Source organism: Tauraco erythrolophus, chromosome 14, assembly GCF_009769465.1.
Source record: "Tauraco erythrolophus isolate bTauEry1 chromosome 14, bTauEry1.pri, whole genome shotgun sequence".
In the NCBI taxonomy this organism is placed as follows: domain Eukaryota; kingdom Metazoa; phylum Chordata; class Aves; order Musophagiformes; family Musophagidae; genus Tauraco; species Tauraco erythrolophus.
The window spans coordinates 21,342,749-21,368,401 of record NC_141478.1 but is presented as its reverse complement, the minus strand read 5'-3'; the positions used below and the strand labels follow the sequence as shown (position 1 = coordinate 21,368,401).

The following is a 25,653-nucleotide window of genomic DNA, read 5'->3' as shown; positions in this document are numbered from 1 at the left end:
GTCTTCCTGCGTGTTCCTTCATACAATGGCACGAGAAAACGAAAACAGCTTTGCAGGAACATTCGCTTCCTCCTCCTTTTTTTTGTTTCATTTTATGATTATTCTTTTTTTTTTTTTTTTTTTTAAATACACAATGTTTCTTCTGGAAGGAAAACTCTCCAGAACTTCACATCCTTAAGGCGTCACGAGTTTACAAGTCAGGATCCACTGGACAGCTTCTTTGACAGACCTCCTCTTCCTCTCTTCTCTCCCTTCAGAGCCGTGTGGCTGGATGGGCTCTAAGTGGAGTGCAGGGGGATGACGAATTTGCAGCCGAAGGGCGAGTGGTAGTTTATTCCCACTTCTTGAAAGACCTTCTGGGGAATGCCAATGTCACAGAGGTACACACGCCCTGCCCTCTCGCCCAGGGGCAGGGGCAGGCCCAGGGCCAGCGACCACTTGGCATCGATACCTTGCTCCATTTCGTTTATCGGAGGGTCTATGCTGAGGACGGGTGCCCGGTTCTGGTTGGCCCAGTCCACAACCGCTTTGTACCAAGGCTGGTCTCTCAAAAAGGCATTTTCATGACAATCCAGGCAGTTGATCACTAGGTCAACAGGGGTATCTGGGAGGTCTGAAAGAAACACAAACACTGTTGAGCGCTGAGAACCAACCTGAAACCACGAACTAAGGCTCAGAGCCTTCCCCTCCTTGCGCTGCCGGCACATTTTTCTCTCTTCTTCCTCTCCAGCACTCACAGCATCACTGCAAACAGTCTGGCCTTACCTGTTGTTATCGCTGTCCTTCTGCCAAAGACACCGACACCAATATTTAAAAGCTCTTTAGCACTCTGGAGAACATTCACAAACTCAGGTACAAAATCTGATCGAGTGGTCAGCACTTGAGCAGCCTCAGATGCCGCTGCCGAGCTGGCTCACCAGCCCAGGCAGCCCAGGGAGGCAGCTGTGCTCTCTCTCTGTTATAGAAGGACCATTTTATAGACCACGAGCTGAAAAAAAGGCCTGGTTTTCTGGAACACGCTGACTACCTCTGCTACAGAAAGGCAGCTCCTGCCCCACTGAGCTCCGTCGGTCTCGCTGCGCTCACCTGTTCTGTACCACATCTGCTGCATCCCTCTTACCTGACGGACCACAAAGTCCTCAGTGCAAGGACTCCTCTTTTATAAGAGCCAGCACAGCCCCCCACCCTGCCACAACTCAAAACCTTGTGCAGTGCCCTAATTCCCAGGTTTGTCTCTCCTTATTTAAATGAAACAGGTTTGAAAATCCTGCTGGTGAAACGACAAACAGAAGGCAGCTCTCACGGAAGATGGAGGATCAGTTTATTCTAGGGCACGGTAAGAGATCTGAATTTTGACAGCCTCTGGGACTAGTTCAGCAAAGCCGCCTGCTGGGTTTGAAGCAGCAGCTGGATGCTCGTTTACTTGCAGTTTCGATGTGCTGAACAAGGAAGGCCCTTATCCTAAGAGCATGGCTGGTCTGACTCACATCCATACAGCAGCTTTTCCGTGTTTGTTCATACAGGAAACGTCTGCACCAGCACAACTGCTCCATTGTCAAACCTCTCGAGTCTCTGCGGTCCCGCCAGCCTCCGACCAGCCACCTGCCTATGGCAGTGCCACTAGATGGTGCCACCAGACCGGGCAGGTACTGGGGAGCTGAGCTGCCAGGAGAGCAGAGGGCATTTCTGCTTCTCACTCTCTTCTTACCTTTGACACTGGACACCTGCTGGCCTTGTGTCTTGCTGAAAAGGTTCAGCTCGTTGGTGATGGATTCCAGCATCTTGACGAAGTTGGGTAGGAAAAGGATGACGTGGACGTCGTGGTTGGAGAGGTGCCGTCCGCAGCTGATCCCCTGAGCCCCCTTCACGTGGGGGCCGCACAGCAGAGCTACCGTGGGCCGCTGATGCACATTCTTTGGGTTCAGCCTACAACACAGACAAAAGAGCACTTAGTAAACCCAAGAATCTCTTACCTCCTTCCTGTAAGAGGAAAAAAAAAAAAATTTAAAAAAAAAAAAAATCAGTAAAATGCAAATTTACAGGTGTTTTGCAAATGTTCCGTTGCCTCCGAGAAGGAACCCACATCCTTTTGTGGCTCTGACATTAGAGAGCTGCTCTGCTTGCAGGTTCCCTTCAAGATCTCCTTGCACCCGCAGCAGAGCACACAAGGTCCCAGTCTATCCCAGTTCATCATGCGGCCAACCTGGACATTCAGATCTGGGGGGCATTTTCACTGCTCATGTAAGAAGCTTGAATTCAGTGCGATTTCACTTTTAGGAGGCTTTTTTTTATCTGCCTCTCTGAGTTTTGAAGAAAGTGAACTACACAATCTTAAAAACACGGGGTGATTTACTCCATCAGCAGAGCCGCAGTTAAAAAAAAAAGGAAGAAAAATAATTTCTACTCCCCAAGGATCAACTGCAAAATAAAACTGATGTATTTAAACAGCCTGCAAGCCATCAGGGGTGGCTTCCAGTAGGATTTTTCAGCTGATAGGGTCAGTGCTGCCTGGTATGTCACCACTTGCTGCTCTCAAACAGGGCCTGGAAAAGTACTAGTGAATAAAAAGGTGAAGATTTAAAGGCTTACTTTCCATTTCAAGAGCAAATAATTCCGAGCACCTCCCCACGACACAAAAATACATGTGCCATCATCTGCCCACATCAGCTATGATGGTAAGTGCAGGCACAGAGTGCACCTCTTCAAAAGAGTCAGCACATATAGTCATGCAAAGAGCAGGAAGTGCCCTCCGAACCCGCCAGCGAATCAGGCTCTCCAAAAGAGCAGGATATTCCCAGTTTAGGTGTAGATGCTGGAAAGCTATCTTAGCACTGTGAAAAGCTAAGCAGCACGTTGTTTGCACCAGCTGACTTTTGCTTTTTTTTGACGCCATCAAACTGTAACACGTGAAAACGACCAAGGAAAGGTTTACTCGTTTGCAAAAAGGAGCAGCACGCCAGAAATTCTGAAATGCTTTAATCTGCCTGGGGTTACACCCATGCAAAGCTCAGTTCCCGGAAAAAACGCCCAGTAAGCAGAGGGAAAAATCTCAGCTCTGTCTGTTTTGTCTTTGACCCAAGAGGCACTTCTGCTACTGGGAGACAGGAGCCAAAAAGAAGCCCTTAGTCTTCCTCCCACCTCAGAAGCCTCATCCTCACGCTTGTCTTCAAGATTATTTGGAAACAGGCTGATATAGGAGCTAAAACACAGGCCTGCATGGCATTGGGATGGTTTTTTCTTTTAGAGGCAAGGAAGGAAGGAGAGTGACAGCTGCCTCCAGCTGCAGGACCACTGAGGGACCAGCGCAAGTGGCAGCAGGTACCATATGACATTTACCACAAAAGTAACCTCTCAGCATCTTTACCTCCACCCCACTCAGCGGAACACGACAAGCTGAGCTCTGCTGAGAGGAAGCAAATCCACAGCAGAGGGAACGGGAACAGCAGCTTTACCTGTTGGGTCCCCCGAGGAGGCTGAGGGCCATCTGACTCGCACACACTCCCGTCATCTCCAGCCTCCGCTCCAGAGTCAGCCCGTGCTTCTCGGCCACCGAGAGCAGCTTTTTGTGAAGCTCGTAAGACACACATGGTACGACCAGCCCGGAGTCTAGGGTTGAAAGAGAGGGGAGGAAGGAAGACAAAAATGGTTATAATCAAGATTTTTTCAGAAGGCTGCAGACTGGTAAGGTTTTATATGACAGCGCTTCGAAATGATGACAGCAAAAAGGCTCATTAGCTGTTACCAAGGGTCTGTTTAATCCAGTAATCCAGGTTCCTTCCGAGACATCAAATGAATCCAAACTAGTGTATCTGAGTCAGATTACTCTGTTTGAGTGAAGCAGTGACAGCTAAACACAACCACTGGGCTTGAAACCACACGTTTCCCCAAAACTTCAGCAGGCAGCTGGCAATTTTAGCAACACGTGGACTGAGAAGGCCTTTTTGACTTACAGACTGAACATTGAACAAGAATTCTTTCTTAACGGTCTCCAGGCCACCAGTGCTTGAACCCATAACCATGCCCAAACACATCTAAGTGTTCCTAATCACGGTGAAAGTCAGAAAAGAAGCTGTGAACCAGACATTCCCACCAAAAAAAAACCTGGATGCATTATGCTCCCTGACACCAGTAGTAACCAGCCCAAACTTTCAGCCCCTAACCTACATGCCACAGCGGAACATGACGTCCCACATGTACGAGGTCGATGTCCCCACCACCTGAGCTGTGCCGTGCCAGGAGGGTTGGCTTCAGACACAAAAGCTGAATCCCGATACACTGAAGCAGCAGGGGAACGATGTGGCTGAAAGAATCAAGTCTGCAGAAAAATAATTCTCATGTGTTTTTGACAGCCTGGTCTGCGAGCCAGGAAATGCTCCGGCATATGGATCGAGGGAAAACAAACACGAGAGGTTTTGTTGAGCACTGAGAACGGCACCTGCTGTAGGCAGCAATACAATCCTTCCCACTCGCTTCCACGGCAAGCTTGCCTGGAATCAGCAGGTAAGAGGAACACAAACCTAAATAACTGTTCGGGCTGATTCTTTATTCCTTCTTTCTCCAAGCAGGTCAAGCTGGCACTGATTTCATAGGAATAAACCCTGTAATGACACCTGTGAACTCTCCTGAAAATAAGTACAGCGGATTCCTGGCCACCAAAAGGCAGCTCGCTCTGAGGGGAGCCACAGCAATTTTTTGACAGCGTGTTGAATTGTGGGAGACAAGGAAAAGAATTACTCATGGTATATGGAAAGAGAAGTGCAAAATATCAGTGGCAGGTGAGAAAACTGCTGCAGCAGCCACCCAGATACCCCCAAACATCTTCAGCCACAGAAATCAGCCTCTTCATTCCAGCTTTTTTCCAAAATAATTGTGGTATCCAAGCCGATCCAATCTGGGTTTGAGGATTCACACCTATGTGGAATCAGAAACACGTGCTATTCTTCCCTTGAAACATCCTCCTGCAAGGCCTGGATATCCTCAACTGCCTCCCAGCTAAGCAGAGGCACAGCTTAATTCCCTTCCCACTAACTCCCTTCCCAGGACAACCACGGAGCTGAAGCACAACTGCCAGCAAAAAAATCTCTCAGCTCCTTTTGTTCACATCACTCACGAGCACTGCTCTGAGCTAAACAAGGAACCAGCGGAGTCCAGCTAAGCAAGAGCTCTGTGAATTTACTGGGAAACCTACTGTTGGCCCCCACTCTGGGACAGGCAGACGAGGTGCACGGGAGCCAGGCACAGTGGGTCAAAAAGGTCCAGGGCTCAGACTGATGCCTGCAACGGCTCAGACACGACATGGAATGTCACGCCAAAGCGTGAACTCGGTCCCTCCATCAGCACGCTCTGCTTCTGCGGTGTCCAACGGCCCGCAGCCCCGACTCCCCTCCGCGCTCCCAGCAGCCACTCCACCACTGAGGTCTGGGAGACGACAGCCACCGGGTGCTCCTTGCAGCCCAGTGGGGCTCGGGCCGCCTGCGCTAACGGGAAAGAGTCGTGGGAACACGCCACAGCCCAGTGGAAACGCTCTGCAGCGACACAAGCGCAGAGGGCAGCAGCCACAGCGTACGCATCCGCTCGGGGAGGAAACCCAACAGTTACTTGCGGGCTCGGGCTCCTTTGCAGACAAAAAGCAGAACAAGCACCAGTTGCAACAAGCGAGTGCTGTATTCAAATGAGAAGAGCAGCGTGGGTCTTAATTGTCAGGAATTATTTGTACTGCCATGTTTCCCCAGGGTGCCGCAGTCACAAACCACTAAGTCGAGCCAGGGCGGAAACGGCAGGTTTTGCACATCTTGAGGTTTCCAGAGCCAAATCGGAGGTATTCCTGCAAGGTAACAGTGAAATGTGGCGGAGCAGGTCCTGCTGAATCCTTCTAGCCTGCATTTCTGAGCTCAGTGGCTAGCGTTTCGCAGATACAGAGGGCCCCGACGTGTTCAAACGCTTGCCCTCGCATGCTAAGCGCCAATTAAGCCACCTCTGCCACCAGCCCTTCACTCCACGCAGCGCCCGTGCACATTATCAAAGCCACTGCAGATTCCTGATAGCAGCCGCCGAACATTTGGAGTCATAAACCACTAATAATCCTAATCCCGTCTCACTAGTCACGCACCTGCTCCGTGTTCACACACCCTCTCAGCCTCTGCAGTCACGCAAGGCTCAGCTCTGCCGTTTTTCCCATTTGGATTTCCCCTACTTCATCAGGTCTTGTTTTTCAAGCTTGAGGGAGGGTTTGGAATGAGTGACCCGAGGTCAGGATCTCTCCAAACAGTTTGCCAGGATGCATCCTCTGCTAACCTGGAACAGGAGGCTCCCAAACTGCGAGTTTGCTCCTTCCGAACCGCAGGGCCACAAACTCCCTGTTTAATCTTGCACCAACTCCCCTAAACTCAACACGGTCAATCCACGTTCTGTATCTCTCCCATTTAGGATGACCATAGAATCATAGAATGGTTAGGGCTGGAAGGGACCTTCAAAGGTCATCTAGTCCAACCCCCCTGCAAGGAACAGGGATATCTCCAACTAGATCAGGTTGCTCAGGGCCTCGTCCAACCTGGCCTTGAACGTCTCCAGGGATGGAGCATCCACCACCTCTCTGGGCAACCTGTTCCAGTGTTCTACAACTCTCATGGTAAAAAATTTTATGTCTTCTCTGAACTAAAGCATTTACCACCAGCTCGATGCAGAACGCGGGGCCCAGTGGGTTAATGCAAAGGGGGTTACTGGGAGGCAGCGGAGGCATGAGATGAACTTGCGTTTAGCATGCCAGTGCTTTGTCCTAATTGCTCCCCTCTCGAGGGCAAGCAGAGATGCCAAGAGAACTTCCCTTCTTCGCCCTCACGCAAGGCCCGACCAGTCAGACTGGCTTACAAAACCAAGCGGAGGGAGTTAAATAAACTCTGGCAGAAAGCAAGCAAGGAGGTGACGTGTGAACCCACAAACAATAACACTGCTGCAACAAAACTGAACCCCCGCCAACTTTAATTATGTTTGCGTTGGACGGTGCGTCTTTATTGTTTGGTAATGAAGGTAATAAAATAAATTAGCTCAGGTCTTTTAATATTAAATAAATGTATTTTACAGCTGCCTGGGAAAAAAAAAAAAAAAGGCAAATATAGGCTGAGCAGTTTTGTGACACGCAAAGTACTGAACACGAAGTATCCTCTGTTTATGAGGCACACTCTGTCCTGGGCACCACGGCTGCCAACAAGTTATCTTGTCAAGCTTCACTGCGCAACGTCACCTGCATGCTGCTTGGATTAAAACACCCTGTACCCACAGAAGGCCTGAGCTAACTCTCCACAAGTCCACAAAACTTGGTTTTCCCCCAAAAAAAAGCCCAGCGCAATGCTGCTGTCAGAAGTCCAAACATCTCCCATGCTTTCAGTTGCAGGGAAAGAAAGAGATGGTGCTGCTCGAGTAGCTCAGCGTGTAAGCCCCAGCTTTTCTCTCCACTATTTCAGCAGCTCTCTAGCTGCTCAAATAAATACAAGCAAGCTGCAGGAACGGACGAGATGGAATTAGACTTGGGATCTGCTGAAAGCTGTAGGTAGAGCCATTAGCTCTTTCCTTCAGCCATAACTAACTCCAGGTTGCAGAGCCGCACGGTTCACCGCCTAAGAGGAGTTACGTGGCGTGACCGTAACTCTTGCCCAGTTTAGGCAGGTGGGACATTTCTTGCTGGTTGTAAAGCTGGAGTCACCTGCCTGCAGACTCAGCAAAACACTTACTTGCCCCACGGACATGAATGATTTTCCCCACAACCTTAAGGGTTAGATTTTTTTTTTTTTTAAATCATCATTATTTTTAATTAAGACAAATTCGACGTTCCAATGTCAGCCTCTCCCAGCGTTAATGCCCAATTCCCTCCAGCTGAGCGAAAAAAACCAACTGTCTGAGAGACAAAGAGTCATTGCCCCGTGACCACTTTGTTTTCTCCTGCGGTTGGATAAAGTGAACTTCATTTGCACTCTACTCCAAAGATCCCAGAAACACTTCACACATTCACCATACACAATCGCTGCAGGCAGTCATCCATGGACTGGAGAGCTAAAAGCTCGGGAGTAGAAAAGTCAGTCAAGGACGTGGCACGCACAAAAAAGCCACGCTGTCGGCATCGCCCTCGCACCACAGACTCAGCCTTGGTTTCGTAGTGCCATCCTGGTGCATGAGTTCACTCCTAAGCGCGCCTTTTCCTTCGCTATCTCGGCACTGCGGGGTGGAAAAACGTTTCTGGAAGGACAGCTTTGAAGTCTGGTTCGAGGAAGCACAGAGTAACAAATAACGTCCGACTTTTTGAGCACAGTCCTGCTTTCACTCCACAAGTGGCCGCCTCAAATTTCTGTAGCAGTTGAGTTTGAAAAATCCCGTTTAAGTTCCAGAAGAGACACTGGGATGGAAACAGTGTATTAAGCATTAAGAAACTGCTCTGGACAAAGCCTTACTAGTACATCAGAGAAGGAAATACACACCTTACCTACACACAGCTCCCCTCTTAACTCATCTCAGCGTGCTCACAAAGATGCTTTTTTGGCAGAAACAAAGTTAAGAGGAAAGGAGAAACGAACTGCAAAAATAAGAACGATCTGGAGAGCCTGGTATGCTTGAGATTGTATCAGATAGAGTCACTGATGATGAACTGAGATACTCCATCCTGCTGCAAACTCCTCTGAGCTCCAACACACCTGCAGAACATTGGCTTTGCAGCTACTGCTGAAAGACCCGATCCCAAAGCACAGCTCATTTCAATGCTGACAGAAGGAACAGAGACAGACCTACGCCAACTCATGTTTAAATTCTCTACCTGGACAGCTCTGGAAGCCGAAAAAGACAGCTCAGACTGCATAAAAAGGTCCAGCCTTCCCAGGGAAGCAGATTTTTGTTAAACAGTTGCACTTCTCCTACCAAGCCTCATGTAACAGTAGAGACCGATCAATAGCAGCCAGCCCAAGAGAGTAAACACTCATTATATATTTGGGAGCAGTTCCTATGTGGAGCCCTAGGGATGGACTCAGCTCAGCCATGATTCAAAGACGTGGTAAGCTCTATTAGCTTCAGGTTTTCATTTTTGCTTGGAACAGATCCCCATCTTTGTTCCCTGCTTACGTCCAAAACACACGCCGGTATATTTACTTGACAGCCTGGCTCCCTAAAAGCAGCTCTCAGAAGAGCATGCTGGTGGAATGAAGTGTTTATCCAGCTTTGCTTATATCCCACACAGACCAACTTATTTTAGTCAGTAACAGAAACACAGACTGGAAGCCCTGCAGAACAGCCTTTTGGAGAACAGGCATCGGCAGTTTGCTGGGTTTATTGCAGCACAACCTTTGTTATTTCCCAGCTCCATGGAAACACGGCAAAAAAGAGCATGCAAGGACCCACAGACTTCCTCCCCTCCCACAGTGACAAGAGCTGGATATATTAGCTCCCTGTCAATCACCAGCATCACTTTGTTTGTGCTATTCTGGCAGCCAGAATAATTATTCTATCAGTCAGAGCTCTTTTAAGGCAATCACCTTCCAGACTGACCCAGGGAAAAAAATTATCAAGTCCTTATTTCTCCTATAACTACGAGGTGCTTTTTGCAAGTGGAGCTGCCCTTCGGAGCCCAGAGACAACTCCGCAGGGAGACTTCAGAGGCAGAAAGAGAAATCCTGCCACAGACACATCCAACCAAAATCATGGCTTTTGGGGCTAGGGGCACTCTCCCTTGAATTCAGCAGCTGCTGCTCTTTGAGTCACTAAGCGAGGCAGGCTGTCCACAGCTTCCCATCCTCCTTCCAGTTGCTAAACAAAAGACATGAGGATTATGATTTTTCCAAGTGACAGCCCGTCATTACTCCGAGCACACTGACTATCCTTCTGTCCCTCGGAGGGCTGACTCGCTGGACTGAATACCAGAACCAGCAGGCAAGTTACAACCATTTACAAGAGCTCTTGCTAGAGAGCCATTAGCATTTCCTGAGCAAAAAATAAACTTCCTTAGCGGACACAAAGGAAGTCACTCTCTGTGGGAAAAATATCTAGAGAGACACGGCACTGGGATGCTTTTATCATCATTCACAGGACTCTGAACGTGCCCTGCTCAGCACAGGCAACAGAGAACTGTAGTTGTCAATCTGCTGCCCGTTGTGTGACACAGCAGCTTTCCTTCCAAACGAATCCAGAATTCCATACAGGAGACTAACCACCCAACAGTAGCTAATGAGGCTAGAGAGACCCTGCAACTCCAGAGGGGGGTCGTTTGCCACCCTCCCTGCACAGGCTCACCAAGAAAACAGCAGTCCTTTCACCGGGCTGCTCCCTTCGGCACGCTGCAAACGCGGAGCCGACAGCTTCCATAGTAAAGGAGGATGGAGTTAAATTAAGCAGAAGTAAAAAAAACCTCATCGAAATTATCAGAACTATACTTCTGCTTCAGGAAGTCTTAAAACTGAAAGACAAAGCACTCAGCAGAAAGTCTCACTGCACGCTTACTCTGTTCTTTCACTTTTCCTTAAGTATCCTTGGGAACACGAGGCTGAGCTGGACGAGTTCGGATATGGCCCAGTGCGTTTTTATCTCACTCGAGAGCAGAATGGATCAACAGGAAGATGGATGTCACAAATGGAAAAGTAAGATATCGCTGTAAAATGACTTTTTTTAACAATTAAAAAGCAGCAAATCATTTCAAACGAATCAGCTTCCTTCTCTGAAGTGTTTCCCACCCCAGAGAGGGTTTCTGGGCACAGAAAGAATGCCAGATCAAGGACCTGATCCCACGTCTGCACGGTGGCCAGACCACCAGGATATGAGCTAATCAGCGTCCCTCTCCAAAAAGATCTGAAGTTTGATTTTATTCTGACGTGGAAAAGAAACGTTCCTGGAACGCCAAAGTTCCTACGTTTTCCAAGTGCTGGAAAGCGTGCAAAGCAAATCGTAAGTGGGCTAAAGTTACAGGGAATTTGCAGCCAAGGAGTTTTCCTTTCTTTTTCCAATTAAGACAAAGGCAAAGCAAAGGGAAGGCACGGCTTGCTGTCGGAGCACAGAGTTTACACGCGTGTTAATGCTGTGTTCATCCAGCTTTCCCGGGCTCGATCTTTCACCCTGCAGCAGTGGGGGGAGACCCCACATAAAAACCCTTTTGCACAAGGAATGTTTGGAATCGCGAACGGGAAGAGCCAGAACTGTTTCTTTTTACATGAACAACGTTTAAAGTTCCACAAAAACACGCGGAAATATGTAACTACTACCCAAGGAGTACCAGAAACACAGGAAATTTCCTGCCTTTTACCAAGAAAGCACGAATTATGACATGCTATCATGTACCGGAACCCTGAGACCATCCCTCTCTCTCCAGAGCCAGCAATCAAGCCCACACAGGTTCGTCACGCGACTGAAATCAAAGCAAGGATTCCAATGGCTCCTATTTAGTCTCCATTCTTCTTATCCAACCACCAGTTTTCGTTCCCTCCTGCAAAAACACTTACCTCGTTGCCCTGTCTGAATATTTTTTTATCTGGGAAATATTGCCAATAAAGGTTGTATGCAGACACAAGGCACAGATCCAACCTGACGTAAACGAATGCCCTTGCTTGCACCACGTTAAGCCGACAGACACCCCGTGGGGAAAACAATCCACCACACGTGCCCCAGAAAAACAGCAGGGTTTGCATCCTTATCAGTAAGGGATGTGGCATACCCGTGCAGAATTCTTTGTTAGCGTTCTGGGGTACCACAATCCTTCTGTAGACGATGGGCTCTGACTCCAGGATGTTCTCGTCATGCCGATAGCGAGCTGGTTTCTCGTTTGGGGTCCCCCGGGAACGGGTGCCGCTCCTCCTCTCGTAAGTCTCAATCTCTTCGAACACAGCTGCCTTGTCAAAAAGGGCCAGGTTCCCCTCGAAATCAAAATCTGTGTCTGGGATTTCGTCAATGTCATCCCCGAAGCACTCGTCGTCTTTGCTCTTCATTTGCCCGTTTTTCAGGCCGCTCTTCTTCGGAGTCACTTGGTTCGGGTGACGGCTGCTGGACGACCCTAAACACAAATAAAAGCCAGGTGAAAAGCGTGTTGGAAATGGAAAAAAACCACTTTTCTCGGCGAATCCTCTAAGAGACGGGGGCTTGTGCTTGCAGTCCCCCGACTCAAGGGATACTCACTTCCCAAAGAAGCTGCAGGCCTCATCTTTGGCATTACCCATGCTAATATGAGCTAACAGAAAGCAGAAAAGCATCAGGAGAGAGGCTTTCAGGGACTTTCCACTGGCAAGGTTCGAAAAACAAGCTTGACCACAGCAGCAAAACACAGGTTTCTCCACGTTTTATTTAGTTCCAGGTAGTACCCCATTAGTGATAAGATAATAAGCTAGCCCTGACATAGGACAGGTTTCTCCTGTATTGAGCTCATGTTCATGCAGGCGTGTGGCCCAAGACCTCCTTTGGAATTTCCCTAAATTTCAGTGACTAATGTAAAATATTTCAGGCCAATTCCAGCAATTACAGGTATCGCCTACAGTGTCCAACAGATGGAATAAGAGTTATCACACCAAAACTGCTTGCTCTACTGGAATATTTATCATCGGTTATGAAAAAGACCTTCGCCAGCAATTTATACAAATGAGTTTATTGACAGAATCCATTTGATAACCAGAAACAAATTACCATGATGACATATTCTTTTTATATACCCTGTCCATAAATGAAAAAGCAGCATTTTTTTTGCCTTTACACGTTATTGCCAATCACTGAGAGAAGACAGGAAGAATTTCAAGTTGTCTAAAGATACTTAGAAAACATCCCACAGTGAAATCCTCTGCTCTGTTGACGAACGGCACTTCCCCTGGAAAGCAAAGGACCCTCCTCATGTCAGCTGTTTCTACAGGAGCGTTCATTCATTTCAAGATCAGGACAGGAACAGGCACATTGAAGACCAACGTGTAGATTTCGGTCCAGTCAACAAACAGAACTCATCTCTCTACAGCCAAGTTATTCAGTAGCTCAATTACACAACTTAAATTGCAACCATTAACTCCAGAACACCCTTAGGATCACCTGAAGCCCTTGCAGGAAACACGGTAAGAACAGATTGGAGCAGAGAGTGCTTTCCTGGGAGACATACACAGGCTTGTCTGGAGTTCTGAAAGGCTTATCAAGGACTTTGTAAGCTCTTGCAAGTTTGTTTTACAGCGTGATACTGAGTTCACCTAATGCCCCCATCTAACTCACGCCACGCTGAAAGATGACTTGCTAAGGACATGTACTTGGTTTTATTCTCAATTAGGAATGCATTGTCTCAGTAAGGATTTTCCACAGTTTATTTTTCCCCCTCATATTTTAGACAGTGTGTCTAAAATTTTATTTTTTTTTTCCTCGAGAACTGTGACGAACCTGAAAGCTTTCTCAGCCCCCACATCAAGGGAACTCTTTGAAATGCTCGGCAGTCTCTTCTCCGATGTCTGAAGTGCTTAAGCTAAACAAAACAGACCTGAACACCCTCAAACACTCCCTCTCAAAGCTGCTGCAGCTCCAGTCTCCAATTATGCCACAATTCACAAGTCCTGCAACAGCAAAAAGCACACAAGGAATCAGAGTCCAGTACTTCCTGCCTTGAAAAGCAGGAGACAAGACCCCAGATCCTCAAGGCTTCGTGGAATCATCAAGCAAACCCCCCCCCCTCCAATGATCATTTTCCTAATGTGAGTAGTTTGCTGTTCTGGTGGGGTTTCTGTTTTAAACATGAGCTTGAGCGCTCTAGTTATACCAGTTTAAAAACAGTTTTGCTCAAGCATCCCTAGCAAGCACCGAAGAAACCGAAAGAACCAACTTTCCCCTGCTTTCTCACTTGGCCTAATGGAAGATCACAGAATTATAAATCACAGAAGGGTTTGGGTTGGAAGGGACCTTCAAGATCATTTAGTTCCAACCCCCCTGCCACAAGCAGGGACACCTTCCACTAGATCAAGCAGCTGGCTTTTTCCTTTCTTCTCCATATAGCATTAGAGCTACAGCACTGCTATGCTAAATAAAATATCTTCAAGGCCATCTACCAAGCTAGACAGCTAACTGCATAAGCCTCTCGCAGCAACACACCTGCCCTTCCTCCAACCTCACTGCATCAGGAAAATCCACTGACCACACCACAAAGCCGCTCACCTCTTCAAAACAGCAGTAGAGTACGACAGTCAGCACGAGAGATTTATTCTGCACGTCCCGGCGTGACCGAAACGAGCCCCACACCATCGTGTGGTCAGTGTCACCACACTCGGACAATGCGGGCTATTTATAGCCTCTATTTATAATAATTTGAAATTACTCCTAACTGCAGCAGGTAATTTGTTTCAGACACGGTGATATTCAAGCTGCTGAAGATGTCAAGGAATTTTCATGAACGACTGGGTGAGAACAGGCTACTGTAACACACCTTTTGACAAGCGGCCACTGAAGGACAGAGGGCAGAATTCAAGAACTGCTGGTGACAAAACAACATTTTGGAGAGGGAAAGGACAAGGCTTTGTGGCAAGGAGAATTCCAGTATACAAGCTGTGACCAGTCATTTACATGCACAGCTTTGAGAGAAAGGGAAAGCTTTTCACTAATGCACGACTTCCAGGTTTGCCATGTAAACCACCCCAAAGTTGTGCAAAGGGAATTGCACCCAACGCTGCTGCTATCAGCCACCCACGGAATGAAAATCCGGACCAGCCCAGCAGGCTGAATTCTCCAAATGTTCATAAACTCCAGGTCGAAGCAACAGTCCAGAGGGACTCTCCAGAGTTCACGGGAGCAAGCTGGAGCTTACACCGGAGCCTACCCCGAACGCGATGGCTAAACAAGCCTGCTTCTTGTGTCGACATCAAGTGTTCAAGCAACTCGCTCTGTTCCTGTCACTCAACAAGAGTTTTTCCACTCACTGCCAGATGCTTCTGCAAACAACTCCACGCCACCCTCAGCTGACCTGAAAAGCAAAACGCGGGGGACAGACGCACCGCTGTGCAACGGACCCAGGGGATGGAGGCAGCTGATGTGAGCAGTGTGTAAATGCTGACGGAATGAAAAGCTGCACTGGAAAAAGCTGTGAGAACAATGGCTGGAAAGCTCCCCGGGCTCCCCTGCAGACACAATGAACGGGAGCCAAGACCGTACCTCATCAAAACGAGACGTGCCGGCATTGTGGTGGGCAGCTCTCTAATCCATACCAAGGGATGCCAACTCCGAAACACCGCTGACCCACACGACCGGCTGCCTTTCCACAGACTGCGTTACGACCCCGCAGCAGAAGTTGCACAGAGCGTGGCAGAGGCCTCCAGCGAACTCCGAGCAAAGTCAGGCGGTGTTCCTCTTAAGGCATTGCTGTCTAGACAGGCAACAAGACTTGGCAGCTCACGCTGCTCAGGGAAAAAGAGGAAAAGAGCCTAAAAAGAGGGCAGGGGGAGAGAAGGGACAACTCAGGCAGGAGAATCCAAAACAAGGCTAATGGGAAAAGTGTCCAGTGCCTTCCAGGGCACTAGTGTGACATGCCAGACCAAGCCATTGCCTGAAAGCTGCTACTCACAGCCACACTTGCTTCCATGGCCTGATCCAAGTGGCTACAGAAAGCCAGACCTTCTAGCCCAGCTCCTTGTGGATCGTAACTTCCAGCCCCTCTGCCCTGCATGCATACGCGGGAAGCTTATTAAGGAGAACAGCACATGGCTCCACATCAAGTTGGCAGCTTGATGCCGCACAGAAAAGTGCCTCCCTCAAAAGACAAACAATACTTCCCAGGCTTTTTTTGTTTCTTAGGAAAAAAAAAAAAAAGAAAACTCAAAAACTTTCACGTACAGCACACAAGCAAATGTAAAGTCTCTAGCGAGCTGGCTGCCTTCCCACGAGATCCCTGTGGGAGCTTTTGCTGCCAGCCCTGGCACGAAGGAGCCCGGTGCCAGCACGGCACAGAAACCACTGTTGTGAAACCTGCGTTGATGTTTGTTGTTTATTGATTCCTGTCAAACAAGTACTCCAAAGGGGGAACTTTGTCCCTGACTTGGCACGCTAAAGGGCATCAAGAGGTCAACTTTAGCTGTGCTAAACCCTGTATGACTTAAGTTCTAGATGACATCTCAGCCCATTCTTCTCCGGATGTCTGTACCCACCATCTCCACAGAGCCAGGACCTCTGCCATCCCCCTCCCGAGATTCACACATCACTTGCCCTATTCTCCAAACACACGCATTTTAGAGGGCAAGAGTTCACTTTTCTACTTCATTTATCCTAAAATGAATCCAGGCTAACAATAACCTACATCTAGCACCTTGTTTCAGACAAAGTCTGTAAAAGAAAAAGAAAATCTGACCCGCTGTTGGGCTTATGTAAAACTGTCGCAAGCTATTTGTGGGTTGAAGTGGTTTGAAGCACTCACTGCTCGCCCCAGACCTACCAGACACTGGCAAAACAGCATTAAGCGAGGTAATTCTCCTACATGCTCCATCTAGCCAGAAGAAAGCAAAGCAGGAGTTACTTTACACGTTTAGGTAGCTGATGCTGAAGTTTGGAAAAGTTTTTCTACAAACAACCAGAGTAACGTACTCAAACAACTGCAATTTAGGAAGAGTCAGGGAATTAAAAAAAGAATAATTAATCAACCTTAAGGAATCACAGCTCTCTTCCTACAGCAAGTACTACAGTGTTTAGTCCTAGGGAGAAGCAAAATACTCAAAACCAAACAGGCTTGAAGACTTTTAGGTCACCAAGGAGTGCGGGCTTACCCCGCCCCACATCATTCTGGTCTTCCTCTTCCCATCAACCCTGTTTGGCAATCATGGAAATAAAGAAGCAAATGCAAAAAGAGTTCTAACCCTTTCAGAAACAAATACAGATGGTGGGGGAGGAAGGCTTCCAGAGGTCCAAGAAGCTCTCCACAAAAACAGGGCCTTTGATCTCCCTGTTTAACTGGCCTTGCCCACCTTGGTTTTGTGTCTTTTCTAAACACAAAAGCAAGGGGGTGAAAAAAAAAAAAATGAAGTCATGGAAATCCACTGAATGCATACTGATGCTTGAATAATTAAGTCATGGAAATATGCTGGATATATACTGACGCTTCAATAATTGCCTGATGAAGATCTGGAAAGGAGTGTAGCCTGGGGGGGGTGGGGGAGAAAAAAAAAAAAAAGAACAAACCCAATTTTGGCACAGCGTGAGAGATGGCTGAAGATTTTAGGAACAGCAATAAAAACAACGGATGCTTGACTTTGTATCTTTACATCACCTCATCAGCGCCTGTTCATTTGTATTTTTAACAACACAGCAAATCACATTTGTCATGACTTGTAAGGTGATGGTGCAACAGGTTACGGTTATACAGGCTTTAAATAGAAAAGATTTAAAATATTGCAGTTAGTTTCCAGTTCCTTTTAGAGGAAAAACCAAGGCTGGCAATTGGGCAATTTTCGAATAGGAAAAATAGCAAGAATGAGGAAATCATTGAAACCAGCGTCGCTCAGCTCCACATTTTCCAACGTTTGATGCTGGTGAAGCAGAATAATACACAAGTGTAATTACACTTCAATGTTCATTTTAACAAAAAATTGTTAAAGAATTATTTGCTTTTTACGTGAACAGGCGTCAACCACACTTCTCTCAGAAATGAAAAGGAAAACACCAGTCTGCTGCTCTTTGCATACTCAGGCAGGGCTGTTCTTTGGGGAACTGGAACAGAATGGGCAAAAAGATGTAAAAAACAAACGTACGGCACGATTGTAGGGCAACTGATAAAATAATCTTTTTCTATCCATGCTTCAGCTCGTGCCCCACCATATTATTTGGTTCTGCAGCCATTTACAGCCCCAGTCGCTCCAGTTCCACCATAGCCAGCGTAACATAGCAACTCCCTAAGAGCTCCCAAGTATCACCTATGCCTCTCCAAACATCAGCCCCTACAGCTGAAGGCTGTGAGGAGAGGCAGCTCCTTCCTTCCGCATCTTTGCTGCTCCTCTCCACCCTATGTTCATCTCTTTTCCCTGTTATCTCCTAAATTCTTGTACTGGCCATCTCTACTGTTCTCAACCCCACCTCTAAGCTCATGCCAGGAGTGACAGAAGAAAGGGGTAAGAGATCAGACCAGGATGCTGGGTGAGGGGAGAGCGAGGAGGGCGTTTTCCTTCTTAAATGTTGTCTTACGTATCCGAAAGCTAAATGAAGTAAGGCACCCTGGAAATAAAGGCTGGTATTTCTTAGCAACAGGAATGTGAATTTGCAGTTCACATCCCAACCCATTTTGGAAGTACAGAATAACACCTTGCTTCTGTCCTAAATGAGCAGCAGAAGAGCTTTTGTGACTATTCCTCTTTATACTACCATGTTCAGAAGAGAGACACAGAATGGCCTGCAGCGTTGAAAGTTCAGAAAGACTCATTTCCTTTAACAGGTTTCGAGAGAGGGGGAAAAAAACCCAACCTTCAAAGCATGTTTGGCATAGGAAGCTTGCCACGACACAACCAACATCCCACAAAAGTGGTGAGATGAACCTAATAAATAAATGAAACCATCCACACAACCCCTTCTTACCCACAGGATTCCGGAGGTTACTCTGGACAGGCTGACTTCTGGAAGGTGGCCGCAAGGCACCGAAGGAACACCAGCCTTTACGGGCGAGTAACGACATCGGAAGTTCTGCTTCAACCTTCCCAACTCCTTCACTAGGTTGGTGACAGGAAAAAGCAACGTGCTCAAGCACTGCCTCGGGCCCTCCCGTGGAACACCCCACCGAAGGCAGGGAACAGTCACTCCCTCGATTTTCAGCTGATGAAACGCTACAATAAGCAGGATAAGCAGGGATCTGGCCTGCTGGTTCCAGTCCTCCACTGGAACCAGCTGCTCTCTGCTGCTCTTCCACACCAGCTCAGGACCAAGCACAAAGAGCACACACAAATTAAGTATGTAACCTACTCTCCAGTTATCCAACAGAACAGCACTGACTTCTCTGCATTAACTTTTCCAGGCTAGCAAGGAAAGATATTTCCCTGGGAAATGAAGGAAAAGTAGAGCAAATCTGCCTCCAAAGAACTCCAGCAATAGTTTTTAAGTCTCTCCCTAGATGAAAAGGAGCTAGAACTTAGGTCTGCAGCAGTGTGATGGCAATGGAGACATCAGTGAAGCAACCCTGTGTCCAATACACCCTGAACATATTTCTGTAAGGTAGCCCGAAGCCTAGAGAAACAATGTATTCTTCTTAAAAAAACAAACAAACATCACAAAACAACCCCAAAACAACAAAGCAACAAGCCCCAAACCCCAAAAACCAAAACAGAAAAAAAAAAAAAAAAAAATCAATCTAGAAGTGGCAGACCAGGTCAAACGACCCACTGCACCTGACAATTCCTACCCAATAAAACCATTTTATATCTCTGTACTGTGTCAAGTACACATATATATCTTTATAAGCCCAGTCTTACAAGTTTTAAAAAAAGTGCATGAACATTCACACCAAATTACGGATGAGACGGCATCACCATCCAATCATAAAGGATTTAAAGATAAGCACCAGCCACTGAGAAGATTTATCCTTAGAATACTTTGAGGCACAGCTTGTGGAGTCTTTCTCCTCATCACTTGACAAGGGGCAATGGCTTTAAACTGAAAGAGGGGAGATTTAGATTGGATATAAGGAAGAAATGTTTCACTCAGAGGGTGGTGAGGCAGTGGAGCAGGTTGCCCAGAGAAGGTGTAGATGCCTCATCCCTGGAAGTGTTCAAGGCCAGGTTGGATGGGGCTTTGGGCAACCTGGTGTAGTGGAAGGTGTCCCTGCTCGTGGCAGGACACTGGGCAGGGATCACTGGATGATCTTTGAGGTCCCTTCCAACCCAAACCGTTCTATGATTCTCCACACCTTCAGGTGGCAAAACTAGTATAAAAGCAAAGGAACCAAAGTTTCCAGCACCGTTTGAAATGTCCTTGCTGAGGAAGGGAAGATGCTGCAGTGGTCAACCAGACAAGCAAAAGGAAAGCTGCAGGGTAACACAGACTCACAGGAATTGTGTCGACGACGAAAGCCTTTGGATTGAGCCAATGCTTCCACGTGTCGATCCATGTAGCTCTTGGAGCACTGCTGCTGCGGAGAGATGATAATATCCTGATTCTTCATGTCCGTTCTCCTTGGGATATTCTGCGGGGCACTGCTGGAGATGGGCTTCTTTAACACTTTCCCAGTGCCGTTCTGACTGGGACCAACTTGGCATCCAACACCAGGGATGCCCGTTTCCATCTGCTGCAGGTCCCCACATTGTCTGCTGTCCCCTGGCCCTGGGATCTCCAGGATTTTCAGCTCAGTAATGTCACCTGCCCTAAAAACAGGAAAAGAAAACCAGACATTCCAGAATTTAGCATTCGGGGTACCTTTACAAAAAACAACCCCTGAAGAAAAATAAGCAACATTGTTCAGTGGGTTTTTTCTGATGCCACTATTAATAGAAACAAGAAAAAAAATATTTTAAATACTCCAACACAGAGGATATTTCCACAGATACCAAAAATATTCAGCTGAAACGATATGAATCTTCAAAGTAATAACCTGAGTATTTCTATATTGCACCTGGACTGTTTGAAAGGTTCTGTTCCTAGCTGAAACGGGAATCGGTCAGGCAGAAAGTGGAAGCAACTGGCACAGATCTTTGCAGAAATCTGCATTAACAGTTTCTAGATAATACAATTACTCTCAGCCTCGAGGCTACTATTACTTTTAATCCATTTCTACAGAAAGCTACCCTCAGATTAGGGTAATTCACGCTCAGACAAGGATGGTGCTTCCTGCTTCCTCAGAAAAAGGATAAAGAAAACCAATACAGCACTGGGTATGAGCCAAAACGAAACAAAGAAGGGACTACAAAGAGGCCCATTTGCACTGACTGCAAGAAATAGACCAGAAGTTAAGGTCTTCTATTTTAAACTTAGTAAGGATTTGTCCACCTGGGATAGAAAGGTAGCAAGACCTTGCTATAGACTTCCATACATCTCCTGGAAGAACACAGTCTTCATCTTTCCCCACTCACTCTCTTCAAAATCCAAGGGAAAAATAAAATAAAATTAAGAGTATTGACTGCAGGGAATCAATCTTACTTAAAAATCAGTGACTCAGAGTCTAAACCACTGTAATATGTCAGGCAAGAGGAAAATATCCAGTGATGAGTGACTCTTATTTATTCTTTTTAAGCACAGTGTTACCAGAAGCTGGTGGGAATGAACTCCTGAAAGCTACAACACTGCTGCATCGACTTAGCTTTTTGGTTCCAACCTCTCTCCTGTCTGCACAGAGGAAAGACCACGGCAAGAGACAGAGGGGATGGAGTTGGCTTTAATGACTGCACTCAGTTTATTTTCATCAGGGCAACCATTTTAATTGATCTACCACTCTGCCTTCTCTTCTGTCACACACAGAGTACACACGCTGAGGGCAAAGCTTGAAGAGAGCATATCAGCCCCCTCAGCTACCCAAAAAACTAATAACAGAATGTTTACACACACACACACAGAGTCTCACCCACGAGTAAGCTCCAAGTGTGAGCTGCACCACTTCTGATCTAACACCAGGATCACAGAGCCAGAAAACAATCGCCTGCGTGCAAAGTAACACCAGAGGCACTTCTCATCCAAAGATGCTCAGCACCAGTAGGGGGATTTACGGCAAAGAGCCGATTTCTGGGGCAAAACCAAACACCCAAATCCCCACAGACCACGCCTGGAAAAAGGCAGGAGGGAAAAAGACAGGCACTAACCTGAAGGTGACTTCTGGCACGAGGCACTTGACCCCGTTATGGAAGGGCCGCGTCAGGGAAATGGTCTGGCTGACCTGATCCACAGCAGACACTCGTCCTTGGTAGACTCCCAAGCTTTCTCCACAATTAATTGACACGATGCTCCCGAGCCAGTCTGTAGCCATATTTCTGGCACGCAGTTGCTGTGAAGAGACACAGGCCTGGCTGTAACAAGATGCAGAAACTGACAACCTGCATCAGCATCAGCTGCGTCCCCCGGCCCCGAACCCTGGCTCCCACCCAGGCTCCGGCTCTGCCAGCTTCCCTCCTCTCTGTCGGGTGGAAATAACAACCCTGCAGACACCCAGGGCCACAGCGAGCGTGTAAATCCCTGGATGGGGCTTTGCCTGTACGATTGTCTGTGGCATTAAGGAGACAATTTTCTAAGTGAATTCAGGACTAACAGTTTCCAACAGCAACATTTAGGATTTAGGTCCGTCTGCAGACACTCTCCCTTGTAATTTCAAGCAAGGAATTTATCTTCCCTCCCCTTTATTAATTTTGACATACAAACACTGGGGCAGAAGAGCTTTTGGGAATTCTGAGCAGTCAGAGTCTCGGATCTCTGAGCATACAAATTAAAACCAACACCTTCAAGGGAACAGACAGATATGCTGGAGTCCAGGATAAAAGCCTTCACGCTCTCCAGAGCCAGGAGTGTTATTACTGTCACAATTAGATAAGTGGAAAAAAGGAAGTTGTGCTCCTTTCCAGCCTCGAGTTCTACCAAAACTTCATTCAGATGTTCAGTTCCACGTAACTCCCTCAGTTCTGATGCTTGACTGAACTTGTATCAGCCCACTGTGAAGCAGCTAAGCACGTCTTTTGATCCGAGGTTTCTTCCCCCAGACAAAGAGCACAGAAGATGACAGGCTCGCTGGCATCACCACGACAGAGCTGACAAACAAAATGACTGCTGTATGTATTTGCCTTTCACGCTGTAATCAACAGCAAGATACTCACCGTAAGCAACACAAAGACAGAAAGCACAGGACATAACCCGGGGTGATTAACATCAGTATTTAAACCACATTTCTTTTCGAGCCCTTTCAATTCTCTTCAAGCCCTTCCTGTCCTGAGCTTCTTAGAAAAAGATGCAAGGAAAAACACCCTGGAAACAACTGGGATGTGTGCACACTACCAGAACTGGCTGGCTTCCCCCAACTTTCAGGGGACTGAAAACAGGGGGTGCTTCAAAGGGAGGCAAACGCTAAATTGGGTCACTAAGGCGTAAATTCTTCAGGAGCAGTCTCCTCTCTTTCCTGTTTCTGTGTATTTATATTAACCCATGATAACAATGTCTGGGTTCCAAGGTGACAGCTAATAAAAACCACTTTCAAAAACACAGATAACATATCCCCAGGCATCTCCAGTAAAATTAAAATTTGGTTCCCTTTCCTGCTTGTTGTATTTCCTTTTGAAAACAAGGAAGAGAGTTCAGTACACATTCCCATCTCACAAGGATCCTTTCCAAAAAGAAGAGCCTCCTTTTACCAAGAAAAAGACCCATAAAAATCTGTCTTTGTGTGAAAACACAAACCAAAACAAGGGAAACTCCCCATTTCAAGGATCTCATTCTACTACTTTGTATGCAAACCATTTAGAAGGACTGAACTACTCACACAGCAAACTTCCTACATCACACATGATAACGTGAGCACGTTTGTTTGTCTGCACACACCCGGAAAGCCAAACCTCCTGTCTAACAGCCTGTCTTACATTCCGAGTTTTTGCCACACGACTCATCGATATCTTGTATTCCCCCACATTTCTTATTCCAAGCGTGTATCCTTGGATATTCCTGCAAGCTTTAAAAGAAACCCAAGTGTTTTTTTGAGCTCAAAAGTGCACGCAGCACTTTATAAGCAATTTGCAAGTGACATCTCAGCGTGTGATGAGCTGATAGCTTTGCACACCGGGCACTGCTGCTTGAGAAGGAAGATGCCACCGTGTACGCTCTCCCTATACGAAAGATGCTTTAGCGTGGGGGTGGCTTCACTCATTTACAAGGAAAGCAGCCACCGAGCCGCCCCTCCCAGCCCATGAGGGCCGAGCTAGTGTGGCACAACGGCCCCAGCAGCGCTCCTCTCCCCGAGATGGATGGGGGGGGGGGGGCTGCCTCCAGCCTGATGGCCTCCAGAGGCAAACACAGGGCCCCCACCGCCCGCCACAGCCCCCAGCAGGAGCCCAGGGAGCGGAGGCGCTCAGCCTGCACAGCCCTTCCCCTCCCCCGGCCCCGGCCTCCCCACAACGGCCGCGGGGAGGGCCCGGCGCCACGGCCGCGCCTCACCGGAGGGGCGGCCGACACCTAACCCCCGCCGAGGGCCCCGGCTGGCCCCGGCCCGCTCCCGCCGGCCCCCCGCGGGGAGAGGCCGGGCAGGGAGGCGCGCCGCCGCCTCACCTGCGCCCGCCGCTCGCTCCCCGCCTCACCCGCGGCCCCTCCGCCTCAGCGACGCTCGGCGCTCCCGTCACTTCCGGCCCCCGCGCCTCGCTCGGCAGCGGCGCTCCAGCCGCCGGCGGGCGACCATAGAGAGGCCCGGAGGAGCTTGGCGCTCGGCGCATGCGCAGTAACGCAGCGCTCCTGGGCGGCTGGAGGGGCCGGCTGCGCTCTGCGCATGCGCGGCGGGAAGCGGGCGGTGCGGCGCCGGGGCTGGGTGGGCGCATGCGCAGTGCCGCGCTCACCGGGATGCTGCGGCTCCCGCCGCCCGTCCATCACCTCCGCGGGGGAACGGGCGCGTCTATCTCCCGCTGTCTCCTTGGCTCCGTTCAAACCGGCTCTTCCCACGCTGTTGTGCTCGTTACCCGGAGCCGGTGGGGTGCCGGGTCCGTGCACCGGCTGACCGTCCCGGGCTGAACGGCCAGTTGTGCCATTAAAACCAAAATCATTACCGTAGCAGCCGGTAACAGTAACGCGAAGGGGAGGGAGGTCACCGCTTCTCCTCCAGAGCAGCCTTTCCGTGGCACAGCTGCAAAATTAGAAATAACTCTCTGATACCCCCATTAAAAAAAAAAAAAACAAAACAAAACACTGAATTTATTCAGCTGTTCTTTATGTCCCGGTGCTGGATGGAGTCAAACTTTCACCCTTCTGCACTTATTTTGATTTTAGCCCCGTGCGAGGCGGGAGTAGCTCACACCACAGAGCATCCCAGGGCAGGGATGTGGGGAGGAGCACGCTTTTCAGCAAAAGACGGAATTTTGCCAACATTCCTGACGTTATACCTCCGTCCCAGGGCTTGGCTAAACGTTTTTGCCTCGTGAAAACGTTCCCATGGGGCAAGAGCTGTTTCCCACCCCACCGAGCTGGAAAACCTGGAGGGCTGGTCCCTGAAGAGGACATACACTTCAAGTATGCACAGATCCCAATTTTCCGTATACTCCCTTATTATTTGCATGGCAATTTAAGGTTTAGTGCCTTTTTTTTTTTTTTAAGCCTCAGAAATAATCGTGCTGAGACTGAGAAGTGCAGAACAGGCGATGACCCCAAGCATCCCTCTGGGAATCGCTTCCCTGAGGGTTCTGAAAGGCTGTTTTCAAGCGATTGATTAATTTTGTTTTTCAGGGATAGAGGGGCTAGTTCTGATTTTTAGTGAAATCCTGACCTGAGCCGGAGCTTGGCATCACCTCTCTGCAAATCCCAGCTGACGCTTTAGCTTCTCCGTGTGCACAGGGAGACAACTAGAGCCAGCACCCCTGGGGACTAAAAACTCCTAATGCCACTGGTGTCACAGCCCTAACAGTAATGGAACAACCAGCTCACATCCCCGTAGGAAAAACCCTCATCCAACATCTCCAAGTCAGATTTTTAAAGATGATTTTGAGGTGTGGTTTGTTGGTTTTGTTTGTTTTTTGTTTTTTTTTCCCAAAAAAATCTTTTCCCAGTAGAATAAGACCA

General features: G+C 48.1%; 1 protein-coding gene across 2 annotated transcripts; it reads right to left on the bottom strand.

Moving 5' to 3' along the window:
- Positions 1–122: 122 nt before the first annotated feature.
- On the bottom strand, positions 123–24,204 carry EDC3 (enhancer of mRNA decapping 3). Of its 2 annotated transcripts, XM_086620136.1 has the most exons (8): positions 24,189–24,204; positions 21,720–21,901; positions 21,485–21,559; positions 19,978–20,291; positions 11,678–12,013; positions 3,453–3,606; positions 1,709–1,926; positions 123–613 (listed from the first exon to the last, which is right to left on the bottom strand). In XM_086620136.1, the coding sequence occupies exons 2-8, from the start codon at positions 21,881–21,883 to the stop codon at positions 279–281; spliced, it is 1,596 nt and encodes a 531-aa protein (XP_086476262.1). In that variant the 5' UTR covers positions 21,884–21,901; positions 24,189–24,204; the 3' UTR covers positions 123–278. The 2 variants fall into 2 exon arrangements, with proteins under 2 accessions (XP_086476262.1, XP_086476263.1); XM_086620137.1 differs by lacking the exon at positions 21,485–21,559.
- Between the last annotated feature and the right edge of the window lie 1,449 nt (positions 24,205–25,653).